This window comes from Lingula anatina, chromosome 5 (assembly GCF_051362555.1).
Source record: "Lingula anatina isolate TDL-2025a chromosome 5, LinAna3.0, whole genome shotgun sequence".
NCBI classification, from domain to species: domain Eukaryota; kingdom Metazoa; phylum Brachiopoda; class Lingulata; order Lingulida; family Lingulidae; genus Lingula; species Lingula anatina.
Genome location: NC_141771.1, coordinates 1,958,464 through 1,985,085, shown reverse-complemented (window position 1 = coordinate 1,985,085; position 26,622 = coordinate 1,958,464). Strand labels below are relative to the sequence as shown.

Here is a 26,622-nt window from a genome sequence, read left to right as displayed (position 1 = left end):
TTGAGTTTTTATGGGTGTTTCGTTCCGTAATATGCGAGCTAGCTACGGCAGGAACGAATTTTTACTAACTGCTATCCAGTCTTTTGCTTTTATTTTCTATTTATCTCTAGGTGATTATTTGCATTCGATAATCTTCTATTTAAAGCCGTCTACCAGCTTCACATTTACTGTCTATCAAAAATAAAGTTATTACGCATCTCCCTCTCTTCCGGACGTGAGTCAAGATCAAATAGAAATCTCAGAAAGAAGCAGATGATAAAGACAGACCTTTACACCATTACATCTTAAAAAGTGAAATTTTACCCATAAAATCTCCTAGATCATATTTTCCCAAGAGCGTCAAAAACCCACTTCCACCCCATCGCCCCCCCCCCCCCCCCCCACACCTCCCTCCCGGCAACGAGCCTGGACACTTAAAATGTCAGGTGAGGAGGCTGAAGTGTTTATAAAATGTTCACGTATTAAATAAATTGGTATTTCTCGTTCTGGACCACCAAATGGCGTTACTGATAGGCACAGATAAGCATCGGTAGATGTGCTTTATGTTTTATGGCCACATGCCTGGTCTGATATACAGTTTGGTACAGGTAAAAAACAAAGAGAAATTGGTAAATTACTGGCATTAAACTTAGGCCACTAGTTACAAAAAATATGAACTGACAGACTCGAATATCACCGCCCTGTTAGAATCATCAGACTTAAAAGATTGCCAATCATTATAATGGCCAGATTAAATATAATACCAGGCTTGTTCTATAACTCTTATGCCTGACAACACGTCATATCTAGGCACAGCTAGTTTTTTTTTTTTTTTTTTTTTTTTTTTTTTTATGTCTTCCAAGCTATCAGCCAAAAAGGCGATGTATGCAAAAAAAAAAAACGTCGAATTTTCAACATTGGAAATTGGATGGATGGACACAAAAATTTTAGCATGAAATCATAGCACGCTTAGACTTGCCATACTGATGCACGATGATCCCGACTTTAATGAGGTACATGTGTATGAAATGCGTTTGCCTTATTTATTTACATCGATCCAGAAAATAAAAACAAAGAGAAGGAAATATTGTTACTGTTTTTATTGGTGACATACAAACAGATGATAATGATCACGAATTTTCTTTTAAACAATAAACAAAAAAGAAGAAAAAATAACTGACGATTACGATATTTTTACTAATGTTCCTAAACAGTGGCATAAATAATTGATCTGTTTCTCGAAATAAAACAGTTGAATTTTATCTGTAAATGAAATGACATGATATAAGCTTTTACATGTTTATACTTATTAAAAGGAGTTTTCTTCAAACATAACCCATGCATATCAACAATTAGCGACAATCTGAGTTTTACCCTGATATACCATATAAGCTGGCATAAGTATAAACAAGCTATGCAGTGATAGTTTTAAGTGTCACATTTAAGTGCAGATCTGCTCGCAGTTGTTAACGATGACGCAGTCCTTGACGTCATTGTACTCCCACTTAAGGCAAGCAGGGTCAGACACTTGTCCTTTACGACCCACACCACCGCGGTTGCCAAAGAACCAGCCGTAGTCCACGCAGACGCGGTCAGTACGCACAGTGCAGCCCTCCTTCACCTTGCAGGCGGACTGGTCGAAGCAGCCGGTGTTCTTGGGCTTCTTTGGGCCAGGGCCGACCGGAGCCACTGGACCAACGGGTTTTGGTTTTGGGCCTGGACCTACTGGGCCTGGACCGTAAGGGTCTGAGATTGGGACCACGCCGAGACCACCCCCTCTACGGCCGCCACCGACTGAGGCGACACCTACGTCTCCGCCAGCCTCGTTGTCATTGGCGTCAAGGGCTGTGTTGAGGCTGTTAAGTTTCTTGTCGGCGAAATTCTGGAACTGGTCAAAGAGACCGCGTCTCTGGCGTGGCTTTGGACCATTGGATGTCTCTGGAATTTTGATTAATAAACGTCAGTATTATTCGATTAGTATGACAGATATTCTGGTATATCCAGCTGAAGATATGAGAAAGTTTTATGAAAAAGGCTTCTTACATCATGATAAATATGTTAAGCAAGATGTGTTTAAAAGCTGAAGTATATCGTAAATATATATCGTTCAACGAAAATCACTAGATGTCGATGAATAAAGTTCTTTCAGTTTTTCAAGAAAGCCTACAGCCAAGCCAATTCTATTTACAACTACGCAGAGGCTGATGAAAAGCTATGATGAAATGAAATGTTTGCTCATGGAAAAAGAGTGCTGTATTTCGATCATGTATGAAGGCATTCTTATTATTTACCTGCAATTTTTTCTTTTGTGGTGAGTACCAGAAGTTGGAGTTTATGTCCTGAGCAGAAATCCAAGATGGCGTCGGACAAAGTGGTCTCGTCCACTGGATCATGAACGGCCTGGAAGTAGCCTTCTTTTACCCCGGAGATCTTACCGCCATTTGCCTTAAAATAGAATAAAGGTGTGTAAACGACCATAGAATAAATCCAAGGCAAACTGCATTATTATTTTTATTATTATTATTATTATTGTAATTATCATTGATATGTTTACATACTATGGAGACATCCCGTAAAATCCATTCTAATCGATGAGAAGCAACTCCATGTCCATTATTATTTAGAATAGAATACTTTAATTGATTTTTTTTCGATCGAATATTAATTCTATTGATATCTGAAAAATGTTACCTCAGAATTCTGGAATCTTTTTTCATCATTTGCCAGGTCTTGTGTTTTCATTTTCTCAGGCATGTCCCGGATGTAGCAGGACTTGTCGTCTGAGAAACGAAGAGCAGTCTTTTTCTGGAAATCAAAACAGTTTGATCGTTATTGTCGAAACAAAAAACTAAAAAAGTATTTTTGTTTTTGTTGTTATTTAAGTTGTTATTGAACTATAAATCACTAAATGAACATGAATTAACTGCTTAATGCCGGCTGATGACAAATGATGATGTGAGGATCTTCAAATGAACAGAACAATTAACTTACGACATTGTAATCATGGAGGACAAAAGTCTCAGATTGTCCGTCGCTGGGAAGAGAGTGGAGAGCCTCCAGTTTGTCAGTGGTGCTGATCTCTACTTGCTGGTTAAACTCAGTATTTCTGTCTGTGTAGGTGACATGATAAGCCTTAAAGTAAGTGAAGGAAGAGAAAAACACATCATGAAAGTTGGCGTTGAGCTGTTGACCATTAGAAAGATGCGAAGACAAGAAATATGTCGACTTCTATATTAGTTTTGCATTTTAATCTTATCGATATTGTATCTTAGAGTAATGTTAATGTCAAAAATGACCTGAAGTTGAATAAAAACACATGGCGACAAAGGTATAAATAACTCATGATCATATAAGCTGCATATGATATATTTACTGATCATATGACTATATGTATCCAACACGGATTCTACTTTATAAACTTCAAAAATTTTGATAACCCATTAAAATCACAAATTCCTCGTTCTCTAGGTGATAATGCCTTTTCACGCCGAATATTCTTTTCTTTTCGTAATTACTTTCATTGAAACCATATGATATTTTAAACAGAAAGAAACCCTACTCAAACCTACACCATCGTGTTTATCTTTTCCCTGCGATTAATTCTTCCGTAAATTTCCCCTACCTTCATAAGGTCAACAGTTGCTCTCTGCGTGAAGTGTACGGCCAGCAGTGTGCCTGTCACCGCTAACGCAATCACTGTCACAACCGACACAGCGGCGATCACGTACTTCTTGGTGCTTGGGTTGTTGTGTGACGTCATGGCGGCTTCTGGCTGGACGGTGTCTTTCTCCTGTATCAGGATGGACTGTGGTAACATTACCTGCAAAATGACAAGTGATTGAACATGGCGTCAAATTGAAAAGCACACTTCAGTAACGCGATATAATAAAGAAAATCAAGTGGGCAATGGTCTTTTTTAAGTTGAACAATGTGTTTAAAAAAACGGGCTTACATTTTGTACATGCATAATCTCTTCGAAAAAGAAACACCCACATATAAATACACATTGTTTGAGATTCAGTTCTATACATCATTACATAAGACTCCAGTCATAAAACCGATTATGGAAAAACAGTCTTTTAAGAATATTAAAACGATACGTGTACATGTACAGTAAGTTTGTTAGGCCTAAGTATGTTTTGACTCCGTGAGGGATATAATATCCAAGCTTAAAAAATGAAAAACTAAAACAAAATTCAGTTAAAATAAAAATATAATCCTTCACTTACTTTGCAAACCTTATTATCCTAAGGAGCGGCAGCAGTAGCGTCAACTTAAGCCCAGTGAGTGGAGGGACTCGACTGCTGTTACAGACCAGGACTCCGCCTTATATACCCTTTCAAACTGAAACACGCGGAAATACCCACAAAGCTCACGAGGAAGTACCCCAAACAGTGCCCCATGTCTTTAAAATAACAGAAAAAACAATTTGGAATGTTAATTTCTCCCGACCTGATCATATATTCCAGTTTTAGATGACTAACGCGTGCTCATTGCCTTTGCGCATGCGCCCGTTCTCGTGCAGTTCGCCATCAAGTGTTTGTTGCTTTTTGTTTCCCCAATCAACGGGTGGTATTGATGTGTTTTTCGTGGGTGGCAACTGACAGTGTCAATGAGGAGTCGTTAAAGGCGTTAGTGTAGGACAAATCATTTCCATCTTTGATTTCTATTATTTAAATTAATAGATATACATGTTTACATTACTAAGGATGGGTAACGGATGGTGGATAAGAAGGTGCTAAAACAAACTGCATATTATTCACTATTCATATGAAAAAATAAAACTGTTAGAGTAAATGAAACAGACAGTAAAGAGAGAGAGGGAGAGAGAGAGAGACGCCTAAAGAAACATGCAGCAAGTGATTTACAAATGATATATATATATATGTAAAACCCATGAGTCACACATAGACGTCTAGGGTCGAGTAAGAGAGATTGAAGGGGTGGGGTTAAAGAGAGAGGGTGTGAAATCAAGAAGGCGTATTAACGTGGTACTGGGTCACGTGGCGGTGCCTTAGGTTTGCCACTTGATTGCAAGTACATAGATATTTAGAACCTCCAGAAATAAAAAAGTAAATTAAAAATGGTCCTTCACACCTCAATCAACTCTTTTCTATCGCATATTCTACAGACCATTGTAAATGTTTTCGTCAGGCAAGAGTTGATTATTTCCTCGACTTAACCAGTTCTATTGGAATAATTTTTCACTTTGCGGTTTGTCGGTAACTAAGCTTTGTACTTCTGTAACAATGATTATTCTATAAAACAACAGCAAATTTGCGTGTATAGAGAGATGATGATCGAAATATTCAGGAAACTTTTTTTAATGTGCATGCTAAAGAGAGACAACTTAATGAGCCTTACATAAGTTCTTCAAAAGAAATCCATTGAAGCTGTTATAATTACATCCAACATCCAAGTTTTGAGACGGTTTTAGAAACAGAATTTGGACGCAGCCTGTCTTGTTTCACAGCGCCCCGATGTCTTCTGTTCAATGCTGATCTTCAAAAATTCTTAGATGCAGCAGAGCTTTAAAGTAAGTGCAACAATTTTTTTCGTTTGTTAAGAGCATAACAACTATTGGATTTTTGGTCATCGTTTCATTCTTATTTATCTATTCATTTATTTATATTTTTATTTATTTTTTGGTGTATTTATGTGTTTGTCCATTGATCTGCAATTTGTTATAACAGGTATAGTGATGTGAAAACGGCTTCACTCCATTTCATGTGGTTCAACTTTTCTACTTCAGACGCTATAAAGCATTACCTGCTAGATATTTGAAAAATCTCATTCTTACGGTTTATAACGTTTCTCGTGCACCATTTATACTTCTAAAAGAAGAAAAAAGACATATTATGAAATATTTTACATGGTTTCATGATTCTGGTGCTGTGATACTTCGTTCAAAGTAACTCAACCGCATGCGGATATTTTGTGACACATCTGAAAGGAAAATGTGAAAAAATGAATACAAATGAAGAAAACACATTACGAACATAGGTGCAGTGACAAGGGTGGAATTTTTCTCAATATTGTCTGATAAAACACGATTAGTATAAATGTTGAAATATTTCCACGCCCATGTTGTATCTTCCTCAACATGAAGCTGAGTGGAATGTATAACTGAAATAAATTTAATTCGTGGTTATAAGAAATGTCCTGAACAACAAAATACCATCACTTTAATGTTATATCTTCCCATCTACAAACATCAGCGTGTACGTATATCCCTATCTACAGTACCTGACACATGTCAGACTGGCTTAAAATTCAGTGTAAATGTTTCCGAGGCTACGTAAAGATTGAAACACTGTACATGTCTAAGAGAAAATGGAAATCATCGCCCTACTAGTAGATAACCAAAAGTCTTTCATTTAGTGTAAAATCTAGCTGAATTTGGCGTCAAGAGAGTGGGTGGGGAATAATAGCAGGCTAGCAAGTGTTGTCAGTGTAAACGAATAGAAGCTGACAATATTTTTTTGGAGGGAGGGGGGTGTTTGTTTTTGTTTTTGTTTTTTTTTCTCTCTCTCTCTCAAGGCAAGAAAATGGCGCCTACCGGTATATCAAGACATGAAATTGTGTCATTACCCAAACATCAGACAATTTTTTAAGATGGCTTAACCATAACACGGCATTTATTTGATATGTTGGCCTCTACAAAGTGTTTATTACGCATTACTTTGACATACGTACCAGGGGCGGATGCAGGATTTTTTGCGAAATCGACCCTTCCCACCTCCACACCCCCCCCCCACCCCCCTTGGCGTGAGGTCCGGGAACGGAAAATTGGTATTTTAGAAGGCGAACGGTGCCACTTGGTACGGTTTAGAACCATGATTCAGCTAGTCAAAATTCTAATTTCAAGAGGGGCCATTGGTGTGATTTTTTCAGCAATCGAAGCGGTTCAGGACTCCCCTGACACCCCCTAAATCCGCCACTGTTTACCGTGCCACTTTATAATTACCGGGTTCTTACAGGAAATTCGTCCGGGGGAGGGGGGAGGGACTACTCCCTTTCACTGGTCCCAAGGCACCCAAAAGTCAGCCATTAATTTTGGGTGACAATCATACGTAATAGCCAAACATTTCTAGTTAGATGACTTATGATGCTGCTATTTTCATTTTGTTTCACGTTGAGTTTACGTTTGACTTCACCTGTGACGTTATAGAGCACGATGAGAGGCAAAGCTGTTCACAAATTGTTAGTTGTGAGTAGTCTTTGTCATTTCAAACGTCAACTGTGGAGTTGCCTCGGGTACTGTATGAATATATGTACAGTCTTGATAAGCAAGGCCAAAGGAGGGGGGTTGGGGCATAAAAAACAAAATGTATGATTAGGCAGAGCAATAGCGGCAATGTTACTTTTGAAAAAGATTTTCTTGCTGATAGTCCCAACGAGCAGATAGCTTTTTTTTCATGAAATGGCTGTATGACGCCATTCTGGGTAAGGTATTGACTCAATTCTATTTTGATCTGTTGCGTAGTTGGTAAAGGATAGAGATCAATGACCATCCCCACCTTAGTATCATTTTAAAGACTTTACAGCAAAGAGAAAATAAATATACTTGACGACACAGCCTTTATGATAATGTCGAGCAATAATTTGTTGTCAAAATAGATCACTAATTCTAAACCATACCGGATTTTTATGCAAAAGGTTATTTGCTGGGACACACGAGAGCCTGCATTCGTTTTCAATTGCGGGGCCAGCTCTTCCTTGTGGTCAACTGACATGTGTTATCTGGAATTTGAACTCGTGACTTGCCGTTTCCATGGTTTGCTGATGACTAGGTATTTTTTTTTACAGCCAAGCACGCTACCGACTGCTTCGTGACTGACCCGCCCAACCTCCGTACTTACGAGTTTCCTCTTATAGTAATCAAACGCAAATTTCAGATAATTATTTCGAGCAAAAAAACATAATAAGAACATTGTAGGATTCGAACCCTTGTCTACCTGTGTCTTGCTATATAGAAGACGGCGGAGTTACCACGGAGCCACAGAGCCTTCGTTGGTGTGGTACGGGTCAAATGGGAACTTTTTACTTTCTCACAGAGAGGGTCAGTTGGACTGCACATGTATTTATCTGCCATAACAATCAACAGGCCGTGAGCCATACAAATGTATTTCAAATGTATCTGCAAAGATGGTATTATCATCAATGATGTTAAAGTTCATCATGTACACGAGCACTTATCTGAGAAGCCGACACAGAGCGTTCCTAGATAGATTACTTTTTTACTATGACTATTAGTGTGATATTTTCAGAAATCGAAGGGGGGGGGGGGGGTCAGGACCCACCTGACCCGCCCCCCCCCCCCCCCCCCTTCTAAATCCGACAGATACCTATCGACATCTGCATATGAAAATTGTGTCCTTTGGGACTGTTTTTGTAGACAGGAGTGTGGAGATTCAATGCTTTCGTTTTTTCAACCAAAGCATTCCCGTGTGATTGCGACAGATGTGACATTGTCAACAAACCCAAGATGCTGTGTGTATCAGGTGACCAACTATCACAATGAACATCCTGCTATAACAAAAGCATTATATAGTTGAAATTAAACAACTTTGAAAACATTCGTGGCAATAAAACATCATTAACGTGGCATGTTTTGACCGAATTTTTAACCCGTTACCATAAATATCCTGGAAAGTAACTCTTGGCGCATTAATTCCACTGCCGTGCGACTTTCTTAGCCAGGCAGAGAGTTGTGACACGGCAACACTGACCTAAAGCGTTCTAACTTAATGAAGCAGTCACTGGATTGCTACGGCCCAAATTATACATGTATTTTCGTTCTATTCCGACTCACACCTTATCATGACTACGTACACTATCACTTAATCAAAACTTAACAAGAGAGGATGGGTAACTCAACTAGTAATTACAAGGAAGCGTCAGCTTGATTTAGAAATTAAACAGTTTGGTTGAAAATGGATCAAAACGCGCCTTAAGTTCATGAGAGATGAGAGTGTTCGCATATGTCTCAGCGCTCGCGTTGATATCACCAGAGATCAGAGTGCGAATATTATTGTTTACTTAGAATGATAATCGTAGAACAGAGGAGTGTTTTAGAGAAAAAGGGAAGGTATTAGTAAACGTCGTGGTGTCCGTGTAAAATGATTTCATTGTGACAGAAGCGGCCTTCTTATCTTCACCTATCTTCTCTTCGGTTTGCAGACTATTTGTCAACTCTGTGGTCACCTTACACAGCGAGGTCCGCGGAGGACCACGAGGACCGTGGAGCTGGCATTTCGTGCTATGAGAACACAATTTAATGATATAACAAATTAGATAAATTTCAGTGAAAATATTGGTTTTAAGAAAAAAAAATAAATCGACATTTTTTCAAAAGGAGTGTTAAAATGTCTAAGCATCAGAAATCCACAGTAAAACTTCTGTACGCGTTGAAGATTTACATGTACTCCATCTTACAAAAGTGCTCTTTACTTAAACACGACATCGGTAACATTTGATCGTGCGAGCGGAGGTCGAATCTTCAAATTCTAGAGGAGAAGGATAAAAAGCAAAGGGTACAAAAATGTAACATGAAATAAAAGATAAGCATGTGTCAAAGGCCAAGAGAACATCAGCAGGCAAAGAAGACTATCTTGCCTCTTCTTCCTATCTTAACCATATATATAAATATATAAACGTAATCAGCATTTCAAGACAGTTCCGTTTAAAGGCATAAAGATGTTAGCGCTACCTTAAAGGTCACATTGGGGAATGATTGCCACGAAATATCCCAATAACACTGATTTCAATAATGTTTTCAGTACTCCTCTTTTCACGATTAAATGTACATAATAACCCACCCCTTCCACGCTTATTTCAAACTATGTATCCAGATACTGTTTGAATATTTTAATATAGATAGTGATCATTGTACACTGTTATATTAGAAATACAACCAAGTCACATCACTCCTTCTACTATTTATGTAACTCTCACCTCGAACCCGCTAAATATGGTGTGCATTTAAAATCATTATGTGCATTGATGTAATCCTTATTGAGAAATTACATGTATTTTGTAATTTGACAATCAAAGGGGGCGAGGGGGTCATCCGGCGGTGCGTGACGTCATTCGAGAAAACGTGCTTTACTTAGCCTGCTCACGGTGGGGTTAATTTCCAGTGATAAGAATGAAACTCTGTACATTGGGAATTTCGTCTGGTCAGAGAGCAATAAAGAAAGCTACATACATAACACGGTGAATAGGTGCTTGTATGATTTGTGCAAAAGACTGTAATACTAGAGAACGTAAGAGAAAACAGGAAAATATCTGTGGAAAAAGACTTCTCGCGCTTTCGTCGCTGCCGTACCGCTCTCGCGTGTTCATTATTTCTGACCCCACTCTCCTCCAAAGTCTCAGTCTTTAGATTTTGGCCTATCTCACAGTCGTCCTCTCTCTCTTTGAGGTAAGGGATATGTATAGCAAACCCCCCTCACTACACGATAAGAGATAACGGACGACGCTGTACATCTTGAAATGGCTTCTCAAGCACTGATAGGTAGCCGTTAAAGTACAATAAAATTATTATATGTGTGATAAGTGTAACTTTGAGGACGCCGAAAAAAATAAAAAATCAATGACTGTATTTACACCGTACTTATGTATTAGTAGTAGTAGTAGTAGTAGTAGTAGTAGTAGTAGTAATAGCAGCAGTAGAACTGGTGGTACAAGTAGTACTATGGTGTCAGTTCCAGTATTAGAAATTAAAGCAGCAGTAACATCAGTAATTGTCAGCACATCTTACAGTAGATATTAACATTATCACAGTGGACCATAGCATACATTTAATCCTTCCTCCTTGATAACAGAGCAACGCTTAAGCCTACTTAAACCTCAATTCAAAACTAATAAATGTTTTCAAATAAACTTCCTCAAAAGATACAGATAGATAGTTTTGTTTTACAGTGGCTGTAATAATCTTTTGATAATATCAGCCAAATACTGAATTTCAAATTTGATGTATCAAATTGGACCCGGCCATAAGTTCCTGGAAACCGTGTCACTTGGCGCCAGGGTTCAAATTACACATATTTCTATACATAGGTGATGGTCTACTAGCGTGCCAATAGCTGCCTGCCTATTCTATGGCTTGCTGCCCAGTCTTCACTTACTTTCTGATATAAGCTTGTACAGTGTATGTACCTCGGTATGTACTCACCTTAAATGCATCTACGCTGTATATACCATTCATCTCTCCTCTTCTCTCTCTTCTCTAGTTCTTCCCTCTTTTCTTCTTCTTTTCCTCTCTCCAAGTCTCTCTCTCTTTCCCCCTCTCTCTCTCTCTCTGTCAACCCCACCTCTCTCTCTCTCTCTCTCTCTCTCTCTCTCTCTCTCTCTTAACCCCCATCCCTCTCTCTCTCTCTCTCTGAACCCCATCCCTCCCTCGTCTCTCTCCCTCCTCTCTCTCTCTCTCTCGCTCTCTCTCTCTCTGCCAACCCGCACCCCCCTCTCTCTCTCTCTCTCTCTCTCTCTCTCTCTCTCTCTCTCAATACCTGCTATCCTAGTCTCCTATTCATCCAGAAGGTTATGGATAATTTGTGTTAGCACCGACCATAACGCGAGCCGAACGAACAAAGTATCTGCACTGGAACCCCTGTTCGTACGGCCAACGTAAAAAGCGGCGTGTGTGCGTCTGCGTTTTGTCTTCTTCTCCGCCGTTTTCTGTGTAAAACCAAGAAGTTATAATCTCATTGTAACTTCTTGGTAAAACTGACTAACATTAAGCCTTGGTTTGTTTTCATGTGAGACAGCGAGGTAATAGTGTGAGAAGAGAAATAATAAACACCATTAGAAAGTAACCTTTGAAAGCTAATTGTGACATCAAATGCGTGCGAAAGAAAAGAAATAGTCGCAATCATATAAACCGCTTGCAATTCCTTATAAATATAAACTGCAAGAAACAGCGCTTAAAGATCAGTCAAATAGTCATATTCTCAGTTCATTTAAATTTGTAATAAAGTTATTAAAAAGAGAGAGAGAGATAAGTCAGTTGCATCGTTGATGAATTAGTAGAATCAACCATATTCATCAAGTCACTTACCCCTTCAGGCTGCATGGCGTTCTGAGCACGTGCTGTGCACGTTAAGTAGATGTATCCGCGGCCACGTAGCAGTTAATGTACAATATGCACGCTCTGTTTTGGTACAAATTGACTCTCCAAAAAGTAAAAAAAAAAATGCATTCTTTTAACCCACCAACCCTCTCTCTTTCTCTCTCTCTCTCACACATCATTTCATTTCGACCATTTCAGTGGAACACGCAGAATCCACGAGGCCTTGAAACTCCAACACTCTCCCTGCGGTATTTCCAGCCAGTCGCACCTACCCTTTTTCTCTCCAGCTGACTTGAGTGCCGGCGGTATGGACAAGGTGAGCTTTATACGGGATGGTTCATCACCTTATCTTCAACTACTTCTCACGCCTGGGAATGTGACACGTGCCCCGTGAGGAAAACACATGGCAGCGTCGGGTGACGCAGGGATGGTTTTTCCCCACGCTGTTAAGACACACGAGCTGGCGTGGAAATTGGCCGTGAGAAGACGACATTGGCGTTGTGGATGTTGAGGTATATGTGGGAGATGTTTGTGACCCAGGACGACTAGCTGTTACCTCCTCCCTCGGGAAGGAATCGCACGAGCCCTCTCGTAAAAACTGACGCACGGATTAAACACACCAAGTTTGATCATCTTTGCTGTATGATCTGCTACTCCACAATGCTAGTTGTTGCTGTTCTTATTATTGGAGATGAAGTGAAAAGAAATCGTATTATAGAATAACTTTAAAACCAGAGATAGGAGCGTGAATAAACTAAGCAGATACGGTTGCTGTAGTAATCGAGTAATGCTTTGCTTCACATCACAAAGGATCAGGTGTCTTAACTATCTATTTTCATTTTATTGTATGCTTTGTGAATAATACGAGCGGGGCATGAAACGTTCAGGGTTGTACGTTTACGAAGTTTCTACAAACCACTTCATAGATTAAGGAATATATACCGTACAATTTCTTTCTCTTAAGATGAAGCACCTAATTCGTGATGATTATTTCCCGAGTCACAGTTAACACCATTGCATCACGAAACAAAGGCCATTAAAACACATAACTTGTTTTTCATTGTTCAAAACCTTATTTTGAAAAATTCTCGCCCATGCCAAGTTAAAACCTTGCACCCCCCCCCCCATCCTCCCCCGCACCCTGGTCGTTAGTAATACACCAGCGTTTACAGATGTGTGATTAAATATCTTTTCTGTTATTGGTACTTCGATAATGTACTCACTGAGTCAATAGCTCTCTCCTTCCAAGATAGTCGCCGCTCAGTTTGTAACTTTTAACAGAATAAATTCCCCAAATGCGTGAATTGATGGTTGTCATTAATAGCATTATGAAAGGTGACCCAAAGCAAATAGAGCCAGTGAGAGAATTGACACCTTTAAATAGAGCGATCCGTTATTAGGGGCCAAGTAGTGCAGTCTGCTCGTCTTCCGTTGTGAATAAGATTTCGTGGAAAGACCTCTTGTGACATCAAAGAAAAAAGCAGAAATAGCTAAAAAAAAACGATCACATCGGTTATTGGCAGTGTGGCAAAGCAGGTGGAGAGAGAGATTGGCATGACGTCAAACTGGGGCACACACGCATGTACTCGCACGAGAGAACGCGGCGGCAGTACGAATAGGTGGAAAGAAAGAACTACAATGTAAAAAGTGGGAAAATGAGAAAAGAAGAATAAAGTCATTTCTGTATTGCTGGTTACTGAATAAGTTACAAGATGCTGAACATTAATACAGTATTATACGGTGTATATCCCCTTTGAGATGATAGGCCTACGAACTAATAATACTATTGTTTGAACTTCTTTTTATACTAAAATTCTAACAATATACGAATACTCTGTCTCTGACCACGAGTAAGACACACGTTCAAAGTTGTCAATATATACGTATGTATATACACCAGCAGTGTCACCCCCGCGGCCTATCCTCTTCACTTTACAAGACCACCTGTTACATTTAGATTTACACAACGAAGTATCAATATTGGACTTAGCATTAGGACCTACCCCTGCTCCTCATGGCTTCACCAGCCATGTAAAATCAATATTGAAATTAGAATTATAAATTGTTCAAGATGGCAGATTCACGCGGGCGTAATGTCGAATTATGTTTTTTTCTCATGAAATAAAACTGAATCCAAATAAAAAATGACAAGTGAGGTTATTCAAGGCTAAAAATAAATAAACGAACAAATTTATGTTGTATGAGATACATGCACCCCTGTACCTTTTACATAAAATGCACCATCTCTCATTTCTTAGCAATTATATGTAGTACCTTAATTCGCGTATCTCTCTAGAAAGATCCTACTGCTACTACTACTAGTAGTAGGCCAGTATATGAATTCAAACGAAAATTAAAACTAGTTGAAGGTGGACACGTCTTCTTTGGCAATGCCAACTTGCTAATGTCGCGTGAAGCTAGGACGTACTAAGCATGTAGGCCTATATTGCGTTCTAGATTGAAGCTTACAAAACGACATTCACGGAACGTGGATTCCTACATCAGAAAGGTATTTTGTGTGTCATTTTCTCAGATGCGACTGTGTTTGTTGTTCAGCTCTCAGTCGTATATTTCTAAGATTCAAATGAAAAGCCATCAATTCCTTCTTCGACCGTTTCTTTTTCTATTCTGTTATAGGTCTAAGCCTGCGCATACATGTGCTCGGCACGATAAGGTACCCGGTAGAGATGGGAGAAATGGTGTTAATGTAAACAACCTTCGCTAGCGTACATTCACATCATAGATAAGTGTATGTACATATGAAAGTGTGGATAAATAATCCAGTGTTAGTAGGCATATGTTACTCTCTGGCCACAGGGTGCGCTAGTAGACTGTTTCAGAATGTTCAATGGCTAACATTGTAATTTTTTTTAACCTAGCTTTTATTATATATATAATTAGTTGTAATCCTGATAATTTTACCTGTAAACAGCACTGAGACGCTAGTGTAGTGCGGTTTTAAGAAATAAATATTATTATTATTATTATTATTAATTATGTATAGGCCTACCATCATACGGAGCCCCTGATATCAGGTAGACCTATATCAGGCAAGGCATGTTAATTAGTTTATATCCAGTCTCGTTCACGCAAAGTGGACTTTATTGAGGTAAACGTGCGTATGCCCTTCAGATACCTGGGCGTCGACAGTCTGATTTATAATTCACACATAAACACACATACGCACGCACACTCATGCACGCACGCACACATACAAACACATACGCATACACAGAAACACACACACACAAACACGTACACACACACACACACACACAGGCAGGCAGACAGCTCAATGGGTGGGTGTATCATGATGTTTATGGATAGTGGAAAATTAAATGAATGAATAGAGAGATAAACAGGCAAGGTAGTGCTGTATTTACTTTGTCATTGTGAATTCTCATTTATGTTGTATGTAATGTAGCTGCCTCAGTAATGACAACCAACGCAAATATTAACGATCATACACGAAGCTCAACATAGCTCTTTGCCTGAATAAATTCATTAATAATATGCTGGTAGATTGTACGTTTACTTTGCGTGTTCAAATGACACAATTGGCGTTATTAAAAACAAGTTGAGAACGCGATCAGAGGCCGTTGTTAATCATTACACACTGGGGCAAGCGCACGCGAAATGAGTTATAGCCAATAAACGCTACATTGTGTTTAAATGATCAAGAAAACACTGCCGTCAGCGGGGCTCTGTTCATATAAACATCCAATCAGAGCGCGCCGTTTATCCAGACACAGGAGAACTGCACAGCATAGAAAGTAGGCCACCAGCGTTTAGTGAATAAACACTCGCGATCACCCCTTTCTGATACCATTAGGAAGTAGTTTCTGGTCTAGGAGGTGGGCACCGTTGATTTCTGGATAATGTTATTCAAGGTATGGGACAGATCAAGATCCAAGAGGAAATTCATCGTTGCTGCGAGTCTAAATGAACTGCGGCAAAAAGGTGAGATCAAGCTAATCGCCTCCATATCGCTGATATAGGCCTACTGGCCGACTACCAGTAGTAGGCCTACCGGTAGTAGTAGTAGTAGCAGTGGGATCTCCGTCAGGCCCGTAGCTAGCAAATGGAAAAGGGGGGGGGGGTCCTTTTTCTGTAAATGTAAGCCTTTTGTCATTAAACCAACATCAAATTTACCCAGTGTGGACCTTTTCATAGCAAAAAAAGGGGGGGGTTCTTTGAATCCCCTGACCCCCCCCCCCCCCCCCCCCCCCCGGCTTCGGGCCTGCACATACATGTAGGGCCTACCTACACTATTAAGTTTAGTTTATATACTCTCATGGCATTAAGTCTTACCTGGATAATATTAAGCAGTTTGTTATAGGGCCTATATGTGTTGCGCCAATAGACAAAATGTTTATTCCTCAAAGCTAGTTTAGAATACGTACCGCAGTTGGAATTTGGATCTAGCAGTTGCAATGGTTTAATTAATTATTTCATCTAGAGACCTATATTCTACATGTACTTGATTGGTACTTATGTCACATCTTGCCATAACTTAAATCAGCTCGCTCTATTATTTCTTACTTCATTGTGTGAATGCGGCTTGGCTAAAAGATACGAGCAATAAGAGAAAAAATCATTTGATGTCGTATAAAACCGTTTAGAAGCCTGCCCTCTGGTGTCAGGGCTGCTTTAATAGTATACAAAATTATGGTATGTGCTATACAATAATTTAGAATCAGCTTACTTATACACCCTGTGGTAAGACAGAATAGTGTAGGCCTACAGTAATGCACGCTTTCTACTAGGTGCCATCCCTTAACACACACACACACACACGCATGCACGCACATGCACACACACCTAATCGCCAATTAAGGCACATTCTGAATGAAACTATTGTTCTATATACACTGTACGCTGATTCAACTCCGCTGGAACTAAATGCAGTCAAATTATTTTATTTAATAGTCACCCTTGCCTTGATGAGTTATTATCAGTGCTTTTTTATACCGGTATTCTGTCTGCGTTGCCTTTGTGTAACTCAAGCTTGTGATGTGTTGACTTAATTAAGACCAGTAATTAAACATATTCATACTTTTACTGTAGCTTAGTTCATTTATTGTGCCGTGACATATACCAGCTTACACTTTACAAAGGAAAGTATGTGCAAATTTCATGATTTTTGACTAATTTAATTTGGAATGTATGATAATTTAAGCAAATGAGATCATATTTACACTTGGGTTTCAGGGTGTGAGAAGCTCGTATTTTTCACTGGGGTTTTCTGGGTGTGAGAAGCGCTGTTCATATTTTTCACTGGGGTTTTCAGGGTGTGAGAAGCTCATATTTTTACTGGAGTTTTCAGGGGGTGAGAAGCTCATATTTCTACTGGAGTTGTCAGGGGGTGAGAAGCTCATATTTTTCACTGGGTTTTCAGGGTGTGAGAAGCTCATATATTTCACTGGGGTTTTCAGGGTGTGAGAAGTTGGTATTTATACACTGGAGTTTTTATAGTGTGAGAAGCTCATATTTTCACTGGATTTTCAGGGTGTGAGAATTTCATATTTTTCCCCTGAATTTTCAGGTTGTGAGAAGTTCGGTGTGGTCCGCCCCAGGGTGGTCACTGAGAGCGATGGCACAGAGGTGGAAGAGGACGAGGTGCTGGTCGAGTTAACCAACGAGGTCCTCATCATATTAGGGGACGCGGAGGTCTGGGAACCACCGGACGCTGCGGTCACTTCATGTCCAGCGCGGAATGTTAAGGACAATCCAGTGTCCACAACTGTGAAGACGTGGTCAGGTAAGGGAAATACCAGTGCACGTGCAGGTCCTGAACACAAAGCAAAGAGTATCTGAACATCACGCTGTCTATGTCTGTCTGAGGTTAACGCCAATTAAAAATAGGCCTTGTGGTAGAGTGTGTATAATGAATACATTTTATCTTTCATTATCTGTTAGCTGAAAAAGCGCATGTAAAACCATTATCAAAAACTTGTAACCGTATTACAGCTCCAGCTCCCGTTAGCCCTCCGCCAAGACGACAAAGTCCCCAGATCAAGAGACCCGTGCAGACACCTCAAGTGAGGGTGACATGTGCCGCGACCACACGGCGTTCACCTCGACGACATCTAGGTGTCACTAAGAGAGATACAATGCCGGTAAAAGAGTGCAGGAATGAAGAAGTGGTGTTGCTGTCCGACTCTGATGACTCTGGAGACGAGGTTAAGAACATCACTGGCACAGGTACTTAATGAAGTTTTGTGTAGACCTACACCCCTCAGTGACAAGAGGTCATTTTGTATTAAAGCGTTAGTGCATGTTATCCCGCTTATGTTATCGATTTTTGGTAAATTAAATAATCTTCTTAAGCTTTTTTGGTGAATACGCAAGTGCATAATTTGATTTCTTTAAAATAATTTCATCAATTGTGTTATGGAAAATAAACAACGGTTTCGAAACTAGCTGTTGATTGAAGAAAAACTCTGTTTTATTATTTGATGAATTCACTTTGAAAATTATTATTTTATTTATTTAGGAATACTGATATTCGACCTTTATATATGTGATTTTTTTAGAATGACACGTATAACAACTACAGATATAAAAAAAATCTTATTTTTTAAAAAATGTCGTTTAAATTCAAGAGTACATTACAATAACATGACTGTAAACGTGGTAACTATCCAGAGATACGTGTTATTACCAGATAGCCCTCTCACCATTCAAACAAAAACATGTTTTTACTTGATATATTTTAATATCTATACATTTTATTGAAATATATTCTTTGAATTTTTAAAAATGTCACTACAATTTAGGAGTGCATTCCAATAACATGACATATGTTATTACCAGGAACCCCTCTCACCAGTCAAAGACGGGGACCACCAGGGGCAGTACCCAACAGACCACCCCAAACCTCACCGGTCACCGGAAGTCTGGACCACGGCCAGTTGACCAGATCTCAGTCCAGTCAGGGTAGTGTTGGAGACGGCCCTCTTCCCACAGGACATGATGGTAAGGTGTCTGTTTTGGGCCCTTTTCATAGTTGTGCTTAATAAGATACAAATGTACCGGTTTACCTCGAGGTCCCATCATGCAATTACACTACGTGGGACTTTACTGTCTTTCACATGTTCTCCAAAAAGTTCGCTTCCCGTTCAGTTAGCATAGTTAATTAATTGAGCGCGGACGTTCCGTTCAAGTAACCTCACTTAGGGCCCCTTTACACTGGACGGCGTCCTTTCTGCGTCCCTTCTGCGTTGAAAAATGTGGTCAGGACGCTCAACGGTCGCCAAAGCAATTAAATCGTGTCTCAGTGTAAAGGCGTCTGCGTCCCTTGTGCGTCCTTTGACAGACCGAATCTTGATTTTACCTGTAAATCTGCGAGCAACCTGCCTGCCTCCACTGTAGGTCCTCTGTGCAACCCAAGGCGTCCATTGCGATGTTTGAGCGACCATTGAGCATTCTCGCTGCGTTCTCTGTACCTTCATCGGCGATCAGTGGCGTCTATCCTACGATCATTCTGCATCCTGCTGGACCGATGAGCGTTGTTTGGGCGTCCTTCTCTATATTCTAACTCATATTTTTTCATCGGTTCTAACCAGGTCATCCATTAAAGAACATTTCCAGCACACAAAACAAATAAATGGGAATAAAAGCTTTAAACTATAGTGATGCGAGGTGTACATGGACTGATGATCAGCCAGACGCTCATTGTTATCCTGGACAGGCGCCGAAAACGAGAAAGTATGACTGACACAACATAGAATGTTTGAATCCGTTATCAAATGACACATTCTGCAAAAAGTTCTGACAATTAGGCCTAATGCATCTTGAAAAAAAAGGCAAAATATTCGTTTTATAATATCCTAAAAAAATGGATCGTTTCATGAATTTTAGGGGAAAAAACAATCGGAGGCTGATATGAGACCACTGTTGCCCTTAGAATTCCTGTCTGGTGGAAAATACCTCAGCACGGCCCCGTTTGAGAGTGAAATAAAATAATGTTCTACGTGCCGAACACTGGACGATCTTTGAGTTTTCATTCTGCAACCAAAGCGATGCTTGTGCCTCCTTTCTACGACCGCGGCGATGCTTGTGCGTCCTCTCTGCGACCACGGCGATGCTTGTGCGTCCTTTCTGCGTCCATTGAGCGACCATCCTCCATCGCGTTCTCTCTGCGATTGTTTTGAACATGCTCAAAACTTCGCGGCGCCCATGGCGTCCTCGGCGATGCTTGAACGTTCTTTGTGCGACCTTGGCGATCACTGTGCGTTCTTTGAGCGTCCGACGGCGTCCTGGCCAGTTTCATGGTCGCACAAAGGACGCAGAAAGGACGCCGTCCAGTGTAAAGGGGGTTTTACGCAACAGACAAGCTATTGAGTTGACAGTCTGTCAAATTAGACCGGTAGAGCTGTGTCCCTCAATGTGGAAAGTTCCTGTAATCAAGTATTTTTGATCGTTCAGAACCAATGTGGTTGACCTATGCATTTCCCAGATATTTTTCGGAAGTTAAAAGCGAGTGGTATGCTGTCCTATTCTTTTTACGAGTAACTCCGATCACAGCCTTGTCTTGTTGTTGAATGACGTGTGTAATAATATTTTTTGCTGGCGGTTATGAATGATCCTGAATAACTGTTTCAGTTGGGGTCCAGAACTACAGCGGAAGTGTCACAGCTGACGTCACCAAGGACCCAGATGAGTTGGCATTGCCAGTGTTTTCTTATTATGTGGAGGCATCTCTGAAAGCAGGTGATATGTCTTATCCACCTTAAGAAACATTCAGTTTTTGCATGAGGAAGAGATACCACGTTTTAACACACACACACACACACACACTACACTGAGTAAATAGTTAATCTGAAATCTGATAAATAAATTCAATGAATAGATAAAATCAGAAATAGATAGTTACTGTAATCTAATTAATAAAGAGCAAAATAAGATAAGGTGAATAGTAAAGGAACAATAAAAGAAATATGGTTCAAATAAATGGTAGATTTAATCTCCCAATTATACAAAACTTTCAATATCGGTGTGACAGGAAAGGAAGTTCTAGAAATGGAAGTCCGGGCTACCACATGATTAGTACTGGTTAGGGTTAGTTGGAGTATTAGAGTTAGTATATGGGACGAATGCCACCCGTACAAAGTAATGGGGAGCGGATTACGGTTCCTAGCGGTCTACCATTCCTGTCACACCGTAGTCATTGACTGGGTTCCCATACCTAGATCGATCTCACAGGATCAGTCCATCTCCAAGGGGTTTCTTGCTAAATTACTTTCAGCTTTAGCGGCTTACATGTCTGGCACGCCTACTTAAGCTGCTCAACGACAGTTAATTACCCATTATCAGCTTCAGGAGGCGTGACAAACATCTAAGCCGCTTAAGTTGATTGCAATTTGGCGAGAGTCCCCTCGGAGATACAGCATTGGTCAAAAAGGTTGTCCCACCCCCATTTTCATGTACTTTTGTTTACAAATGATCACCTAACAGCTGTTAATTGTTAAAATAGTGTTTTTTATTACGTATACCGTGTCTAACATGATTAATTCACACACAATTAGCATTAGGGTGTGCTCATTAAAGATCACGTGCCTAACAGCGTGTGCGTCTACCGCGTACTGCAATTATTTCCTGTAGACGGCGCGACAAGCCTTCAACACGGGTTACAATTCTGTTTTATGGGATATTGTCCCATTCTTCTTACACAAGTTGGGGGAGTTGGTCCACGTTTTTATGGGGTTGGTTCTCCTTTGCATTGCAAACTCCAATACATGTCACAGTTGATTAGTAAGTTTGATATCAGGGCTCAAAGATGGTGGTTCCATCCTTAGACCATTATGTTTCTTCAACAAACAGTTGCCAGGCGAGAGGTGTGAGCAAGTGTGCAGTCATGATAAGTTAACCCCAAAGTCAGTTCTTGAAGATGGAATGAGATATCAGCTGAGAATGCTACGTTGAGTGATCCCACAGGCACCTGAACCTGGCCATCCATCACTGGAAGGAAGTTGATTTTGATGCAGAATCAAATTATTTCTTGTATCCCATCGATGGTCAAAGAGGGTCCATAGACATGTTAAAAAATGCCTCTTGGAAGGGTTTGTGCAGGATAATATCGCCTGAGGTGTTAGATCAATCCGCATTTGGAGAGCATTCCAAGCCCATGGTATTAGTACATTGTTCCTTTTGGAACAAAACGTAACAGGGGCATTTTGATGTAACATTCTCAACAGAAATCTCACTCCATTTGCAAGAGGTGACTTCAGGGATACTACTGGCTTCATTGTGACGACGCACTTGCTCACAGCTCTCGTCTGGCAAACGATTTGTTGCAGAAACACAGGGCTCTGAGGATGGGACAACCGTCTTTGAGTCCTGATATTAATCCTACTGAGCACCTGTGGCATAAATTGGAATGTGCATTGCAGAGGAGAACCAATTCCTAAATAATCTTGACCAATTCCGCCACGCTCTTTAGGATGAATGGGACAATATCCCACATAACAGAATTGTTACCCATGTTGAAGGCTTGTCGCGCCGTCTACAGGAGATAATTGCAGTACGCGGTAGACGCACACGCTGTTAGGCACGTGATCTTTAACGAGCACACCCTAATGCTAATTGTGTGTGAATTTGGTGACATTTGATGGCACCTTTTCAATTTTATAGACATTTCTTTACATCTTTAGAAGTCACAGTGAAACAGTCGATTTGAGGGGGTACCTCTTATAAATTTTACTAAATGGTATAAAATATGTATATTTTCACCACTATTTTGTATTTTTTTTAACCATTAATCATGTTAGACACGGTATCCGTGATAAAAAGCACTATTTCTAACAGTTCACAGCTGTGAGGTGATCATTTGTAAATAAAAGTACATGGAAATGGGGGTGGGACAACCTTTTTGACCAATGCTGTAGATCTATCCACAGTTAGTTCGATAGGGTCTGGGAATGGTCTCTCTGTCTATCTGTGTTGTAGGCAAGTCGGAAGCAGTGTGGCACCGCCTGGTCCAGGAGTCAGCACTGTTCTACACCACACACTATCCACGCCGTGTGAACGACGCCACCGAGTATCGACGCATTGGGAAAACCATGTATGAGACGTATCCGTGTATAGGACACGATGGACAGGAACCTTGGGTTTGTATATTGCTTTAGGCCTCGTTCCCATAACCCGCTGTGTTAAGTTATAAGAATGATGTGATTTTTTCTTCAGTCAACAGCTAATATTGAGGTAGGGCACAACTTAACCCAGCTGATGAAATTCTTCTCTGACTTACATACTAAGTATGGGTCTCCTGAGTAGAGGCTGTTCACCTGGATAGCCTCATTCCCTGAAGAAGATTACCTGCTAGACATCGAAATATTGGAGGTGAAACCTATCTCAATATAAGCTGTTGATTGAAAAAAAAATCACATCATTCTTATAACTTAACACAGCTGATGAACTTCTCTGACTTACATTGCATTCAGTTTAAGCGGTTTAAATGTCTGGCATGCCCCCTCATTACTTAAAGTACCTGGTTAAAGTCGGGGAAAACTTTAAAGACCATGATGTTGCTTTGCGAGGTGGCGTACCAACACATTAATATATATTTATAATTTCATGCAGCATCAAAAGATTTGAGAGTAATTTTTACTTAATGAGATGTTTGTCAAAAAGTAAAGTTTCGTCCATTGCGGCAAAGCAGTTATAACAGTAAGAGTCAAATCAACTTTCAGTTACTTCGGGTATTGGTGAATAATAAGACGATAGAAGGTGTGAAATGATATTCTTGTGGACAGCAAAATTTTGGCCTGTCAAACTTCCAAAGTTAATATTTTGCTTTGTTATTTGGCATTTATTTAAATTGATGTGTTGTTCATATACGTCAGTTTAAGCTGGACGTTTTACTTTTCAGTCGCTATTTGTCAAGTGTTTGAGTCAGCGAATACGTCGTATAAGATGGGAAAGGAAAAAGTTTGCCGACAATGTAACCAAACCTACCGGAACGAGCCTTCAACCAAAAGAATCCGCTGACCACATCAACAAAACATCGTCTCTTTCCGGTTCGATCCGAACATTCCCGGAATCTACCGCCATTTCTGATCAAGAACCGGAACCCAAGTTACCGAAAATTTTAGACATAAAAGGCTTGGATAAGGAGGACTGTATACAGCCTTTCTCTTCACACACGTGGAAATACAACATAACCGAACAAACGCTTGCGGAGACGGACGATAAACAGCCGGACTTGTACGAGAACTTACCCGAAGAATGCCGGAAACAGATCGAGGAAATCCGAGTGGCTTGGAACACGAACGATATAATTATCAATGCGAACCACGTGCAAGACGTGCTGTCCACCACTTATGAAAGTCGACAGAAATGGATACGAGTGTTAAAGACGAAAAAGTTGAAAACCATCTTAAAGCTTTACCCTTGTTTTGATAACGGGGATTACGTAAGTTGTCAAGGGTATTCCTAGAAAAATACTCTAAATTTTTCATTTATTTCCAGTTATTTAGGAAAAATGACGCCATGTCAAGAATTTGAAACTTACGAGAAATCTGCTGTGAAAGTGAAATGTGGAACTTCTTGTAAAAAATGAAATTTTAGCTAGTAAACATAATCACTGATGTGTTTCTTTTTACAGCTTCTTTTCGAGATGGGTTTAAAGTTTGGGTCTGAAGAGTATGAACGAATAAGACGCTTGTTTCCCGTTTTCATTCGTGGATTACAACAATTGGCGATTGAAGACCTAAAAGTGGTATGTTTGTCAAAGGAATCGGTTTCCATTAAATTTGGAATGCTTTTCTTTTGATAGACGTGACTTTTTTTAATTTTTTAGCGTAAAATTAAGGATGTATTTTAACAAAACACCTATTTAAAAGTTTGAATTGCAGTAAGTATAGATGCTGCTTATATTTTTTGGTTGTAAGCATTTAGATTCAAAAGATTTGCTGACGCGTTTTAGAACCGAACTGGTTTAACTGAGAACCCATTCGAACAGGTCTATCAACTGTAGCCATGCTGAGACCATTATGTAAAAAATATTTTTTCAGTCTGACGATGACGTCTTCGGCATGGTGCGGTACATGGAAGAAGAGACAAAGTTTGAGAGAGGCAAAGGAACCAAAACAAAGTCCATACTAGTTTTGTGCCAGGCATGTCTCTGTTTATTTGTTTTATTTTTACATAATTATTTGTCTATTTGTTATGAAACTTAGAACATTCAGGACAGTGAAATGATAATGATATCTTCTCTGACAAATGGCAATATGTGGCTAAAACATATTATACAGTCCGTCTTATTTTGTGTATACATATCCTCGTCAACATTCTGCTATTCACTTATTATTTTTATTTAATTCTTTCGATGTTTTTTTTTTCACTTCAGGGGAGTGATCAGCCACCACTGACAAGTGTAGAAGACGCCCCTTATCTTGCTGTTTTCCGGTCAGAGGACAATGTTCTGCAGCACACATGCGTCATTGCCAATGGCTGCCGGATTGAAGTCAAGTCCAATTCCGCAGAGCAAGCTGTGCTGGTGCTGCTGGCGGTCTACTGTTGTTTTCAACTAGAATACCCGAAGGAATACTCGCAGATTCTAGGGATATTTCAGCAGTATCTGCTAGGGATCCCGTACATGGGGATAAAGTCGAAAAAATATTTATTTTTTTCAAAACGATTGGCAGCCAAGTTGTGGACTTTGCAATCACCTGAGTAAACACCCCCTGGAGATATGACTTAAAATTGTACATGGGACAGTCGTTTTTTTCTGAATTTAACTACAGTGGGATAAAAAAGCGTTGGGCTAATATTTGGTATTTTGCCGACCTTTGGACACTAAATGCCAATAGGGCCTACACAAGACAGTGTTTACGTACTTTTTCGCTTTTAGATTACTAGGCGGACGTCGGGTGTAGAATTCCATACAATGTAAGCCATTCACAGTCCATTTTGTATGTTCAAGAGGTTTGAAATTTACGAGAGACAAACTAAACATCTTAATGGCTGATACCGGTGTGACGTGACAGAGTCCATCCTTAATTTGCACAGCCCTAGATCTTGACCCACCTACGTCAGGCTAACCCTAACCTGTATAAATAAGTAGGCCCTAAAAGTTGAACTCTCTGTTACACGGTTTCGTCACAGATCTCCCTGACATTTATCCCCCAGGCGGGGGGGGGGGGGGGGGGGGGCAAACAAGACAGCACGTCGAGGCCACGACCACAGGGCAAATTTACCCAAGGGTGTGATCAATGTGGAACAGGTACAAAATGTATCTAGAACTTATTCTTTGAATGTCGACTTTAAATACCATCCAACGGGCATAATTATCTTAATGACCAATTCGTGGCAACTGTTCTCCTTCTATGTGTTTTTTAATTGAATTTCTTTTTAACACTTGCCAAGACTTTTCCAATATGAATAAAACTGGTCATTGTTTTAATCATCACTTCAGTCTTCATTTCACTTTAAGGAGAAGGGATCGTTACCCCTCCGACTTCGCTGATAGTATAATAAATTTGATGTAAGGGAAACGTACTCAAGAAAATTGAACCCGCAAATAATTCGTTCAGATTAACGGATTCTGGTGACTGATTTTCAATTTA

At 40.0% G+C, this 26,622-nt stretch overlaps 2 protein-coding genes across 3 annotated transcripts; one reads left to right on the top strand and one right to left on the bottom strand.

Moving 5' to 3' along the window:
* Positions 1-1,064: 1,064 nt before the first annotated feature.
* LOC106177851 (uncharacterized) lies at positions 1,065-4,391 on the bottom strand. The gene is made up of 6 exons (XM_013560758.2): positions 4,209-4,391; positions 3,602-3,799; positions 2,971-3,111; positions 2,671-2,784; positions 2,271-2,424; positions 1,065-1,917 (listed from the first exon to the last, which is right to left on the bottom strand). Exons 2-6 carry the CDS (start codon positions 3,794-3,796, stop codon positions 1,421-1,423), a joined length of 1,101 nt encoding a protein of 366 aa, XP_013416212.2. The 5' UTR covers positions 3,797-3,799; positions 4,209-4,391; the 3' UTR covers positions 1,065-1,420.
* A 984-nt stretch (positions 4,392-5,375) lies between these two features.
* Positions 5,376-26,459, top strand: LOC106177870 (uncharacterized). 2 transcript variants are annotated; one of them, XM_087013274.1, is made up of 10 exons: positions 5,376-5,515; positions 12,251-16,012; positions 17,598-17,813; positions 18,023-18,256; positions 18,869-19,030; positions 23,003-23,163; positions 23,925-24,467; positions 24,660-24,773; positions 25,069-25,170; positions 25,404-26,459. In XM_087013274.1, exons 2-10 carry the CDS (start codon positions 15,931-15,933, stop codon positions 25,731-25,733), a joined length of 1,944 nt encoding a protein of 647 aa, XP_086869400.1. In that variant the 5' UTR covers positions 5,376-5,515; positions 12,251-15,930; the 3' UTR covers positions 25,734-26,459. The 2 variants fall into 2 exon arrangements, with proteins under 2 accessions (XP_086869400.1, XP_086869399.1); XM_087013273.1 differs by lacking the exon at positions 5,376-5,515 and adding an exon at positions 20,660-20,767 and having other exon boundaries at positions 15,083-16,012.
* The last annotated feature ends 163 nt before the right edge of the window (positions 26,460-26,622 follow it).

Coding starts and splice junctions, on each gene's coding strand:
- LOC106177851 (XM_013560758.2), bottom strand. CDS start 3,796: ATGTTACCACAGTCCATCCTGATACAGGAGAAAGACACCGTCCAGCCA. Junction 3,112..3,601: donor CAACTGTTGACCTTATGAAG/GTAGGGGAAATT, acceptor ACTTACTTTAAG/GCTTATCATGTCACCTACAC. Junction 1,918..2,270: donor CACAAAAGAAAAAATTGCAG/GTAAATAATAAG, acceptor TCAAAATTCCAG/AGACATCCAATGGTCCAAAG.
- LOC106177870 (XM_087013273.1), top strand. CDS start 15,931: ATGTTATTCAAGGTATGGGACAGATCAAGATCCAAGAGGAAATTCATC. Junction 16,013..17,597: donor AAATGAACTGCGGCAAAAAG/GTGAGATCAAGC, acceptor CTGAATTTTCAG/GTTGTGAGAAGTTCGGTGTG. Junction 19,031..20,659: donor TCTTCCCACAGGACATGATG/GTAAGGTGTCTG, acceptor TAACTGTTTCAG/TTGGGGTCCAGAACTACAGC.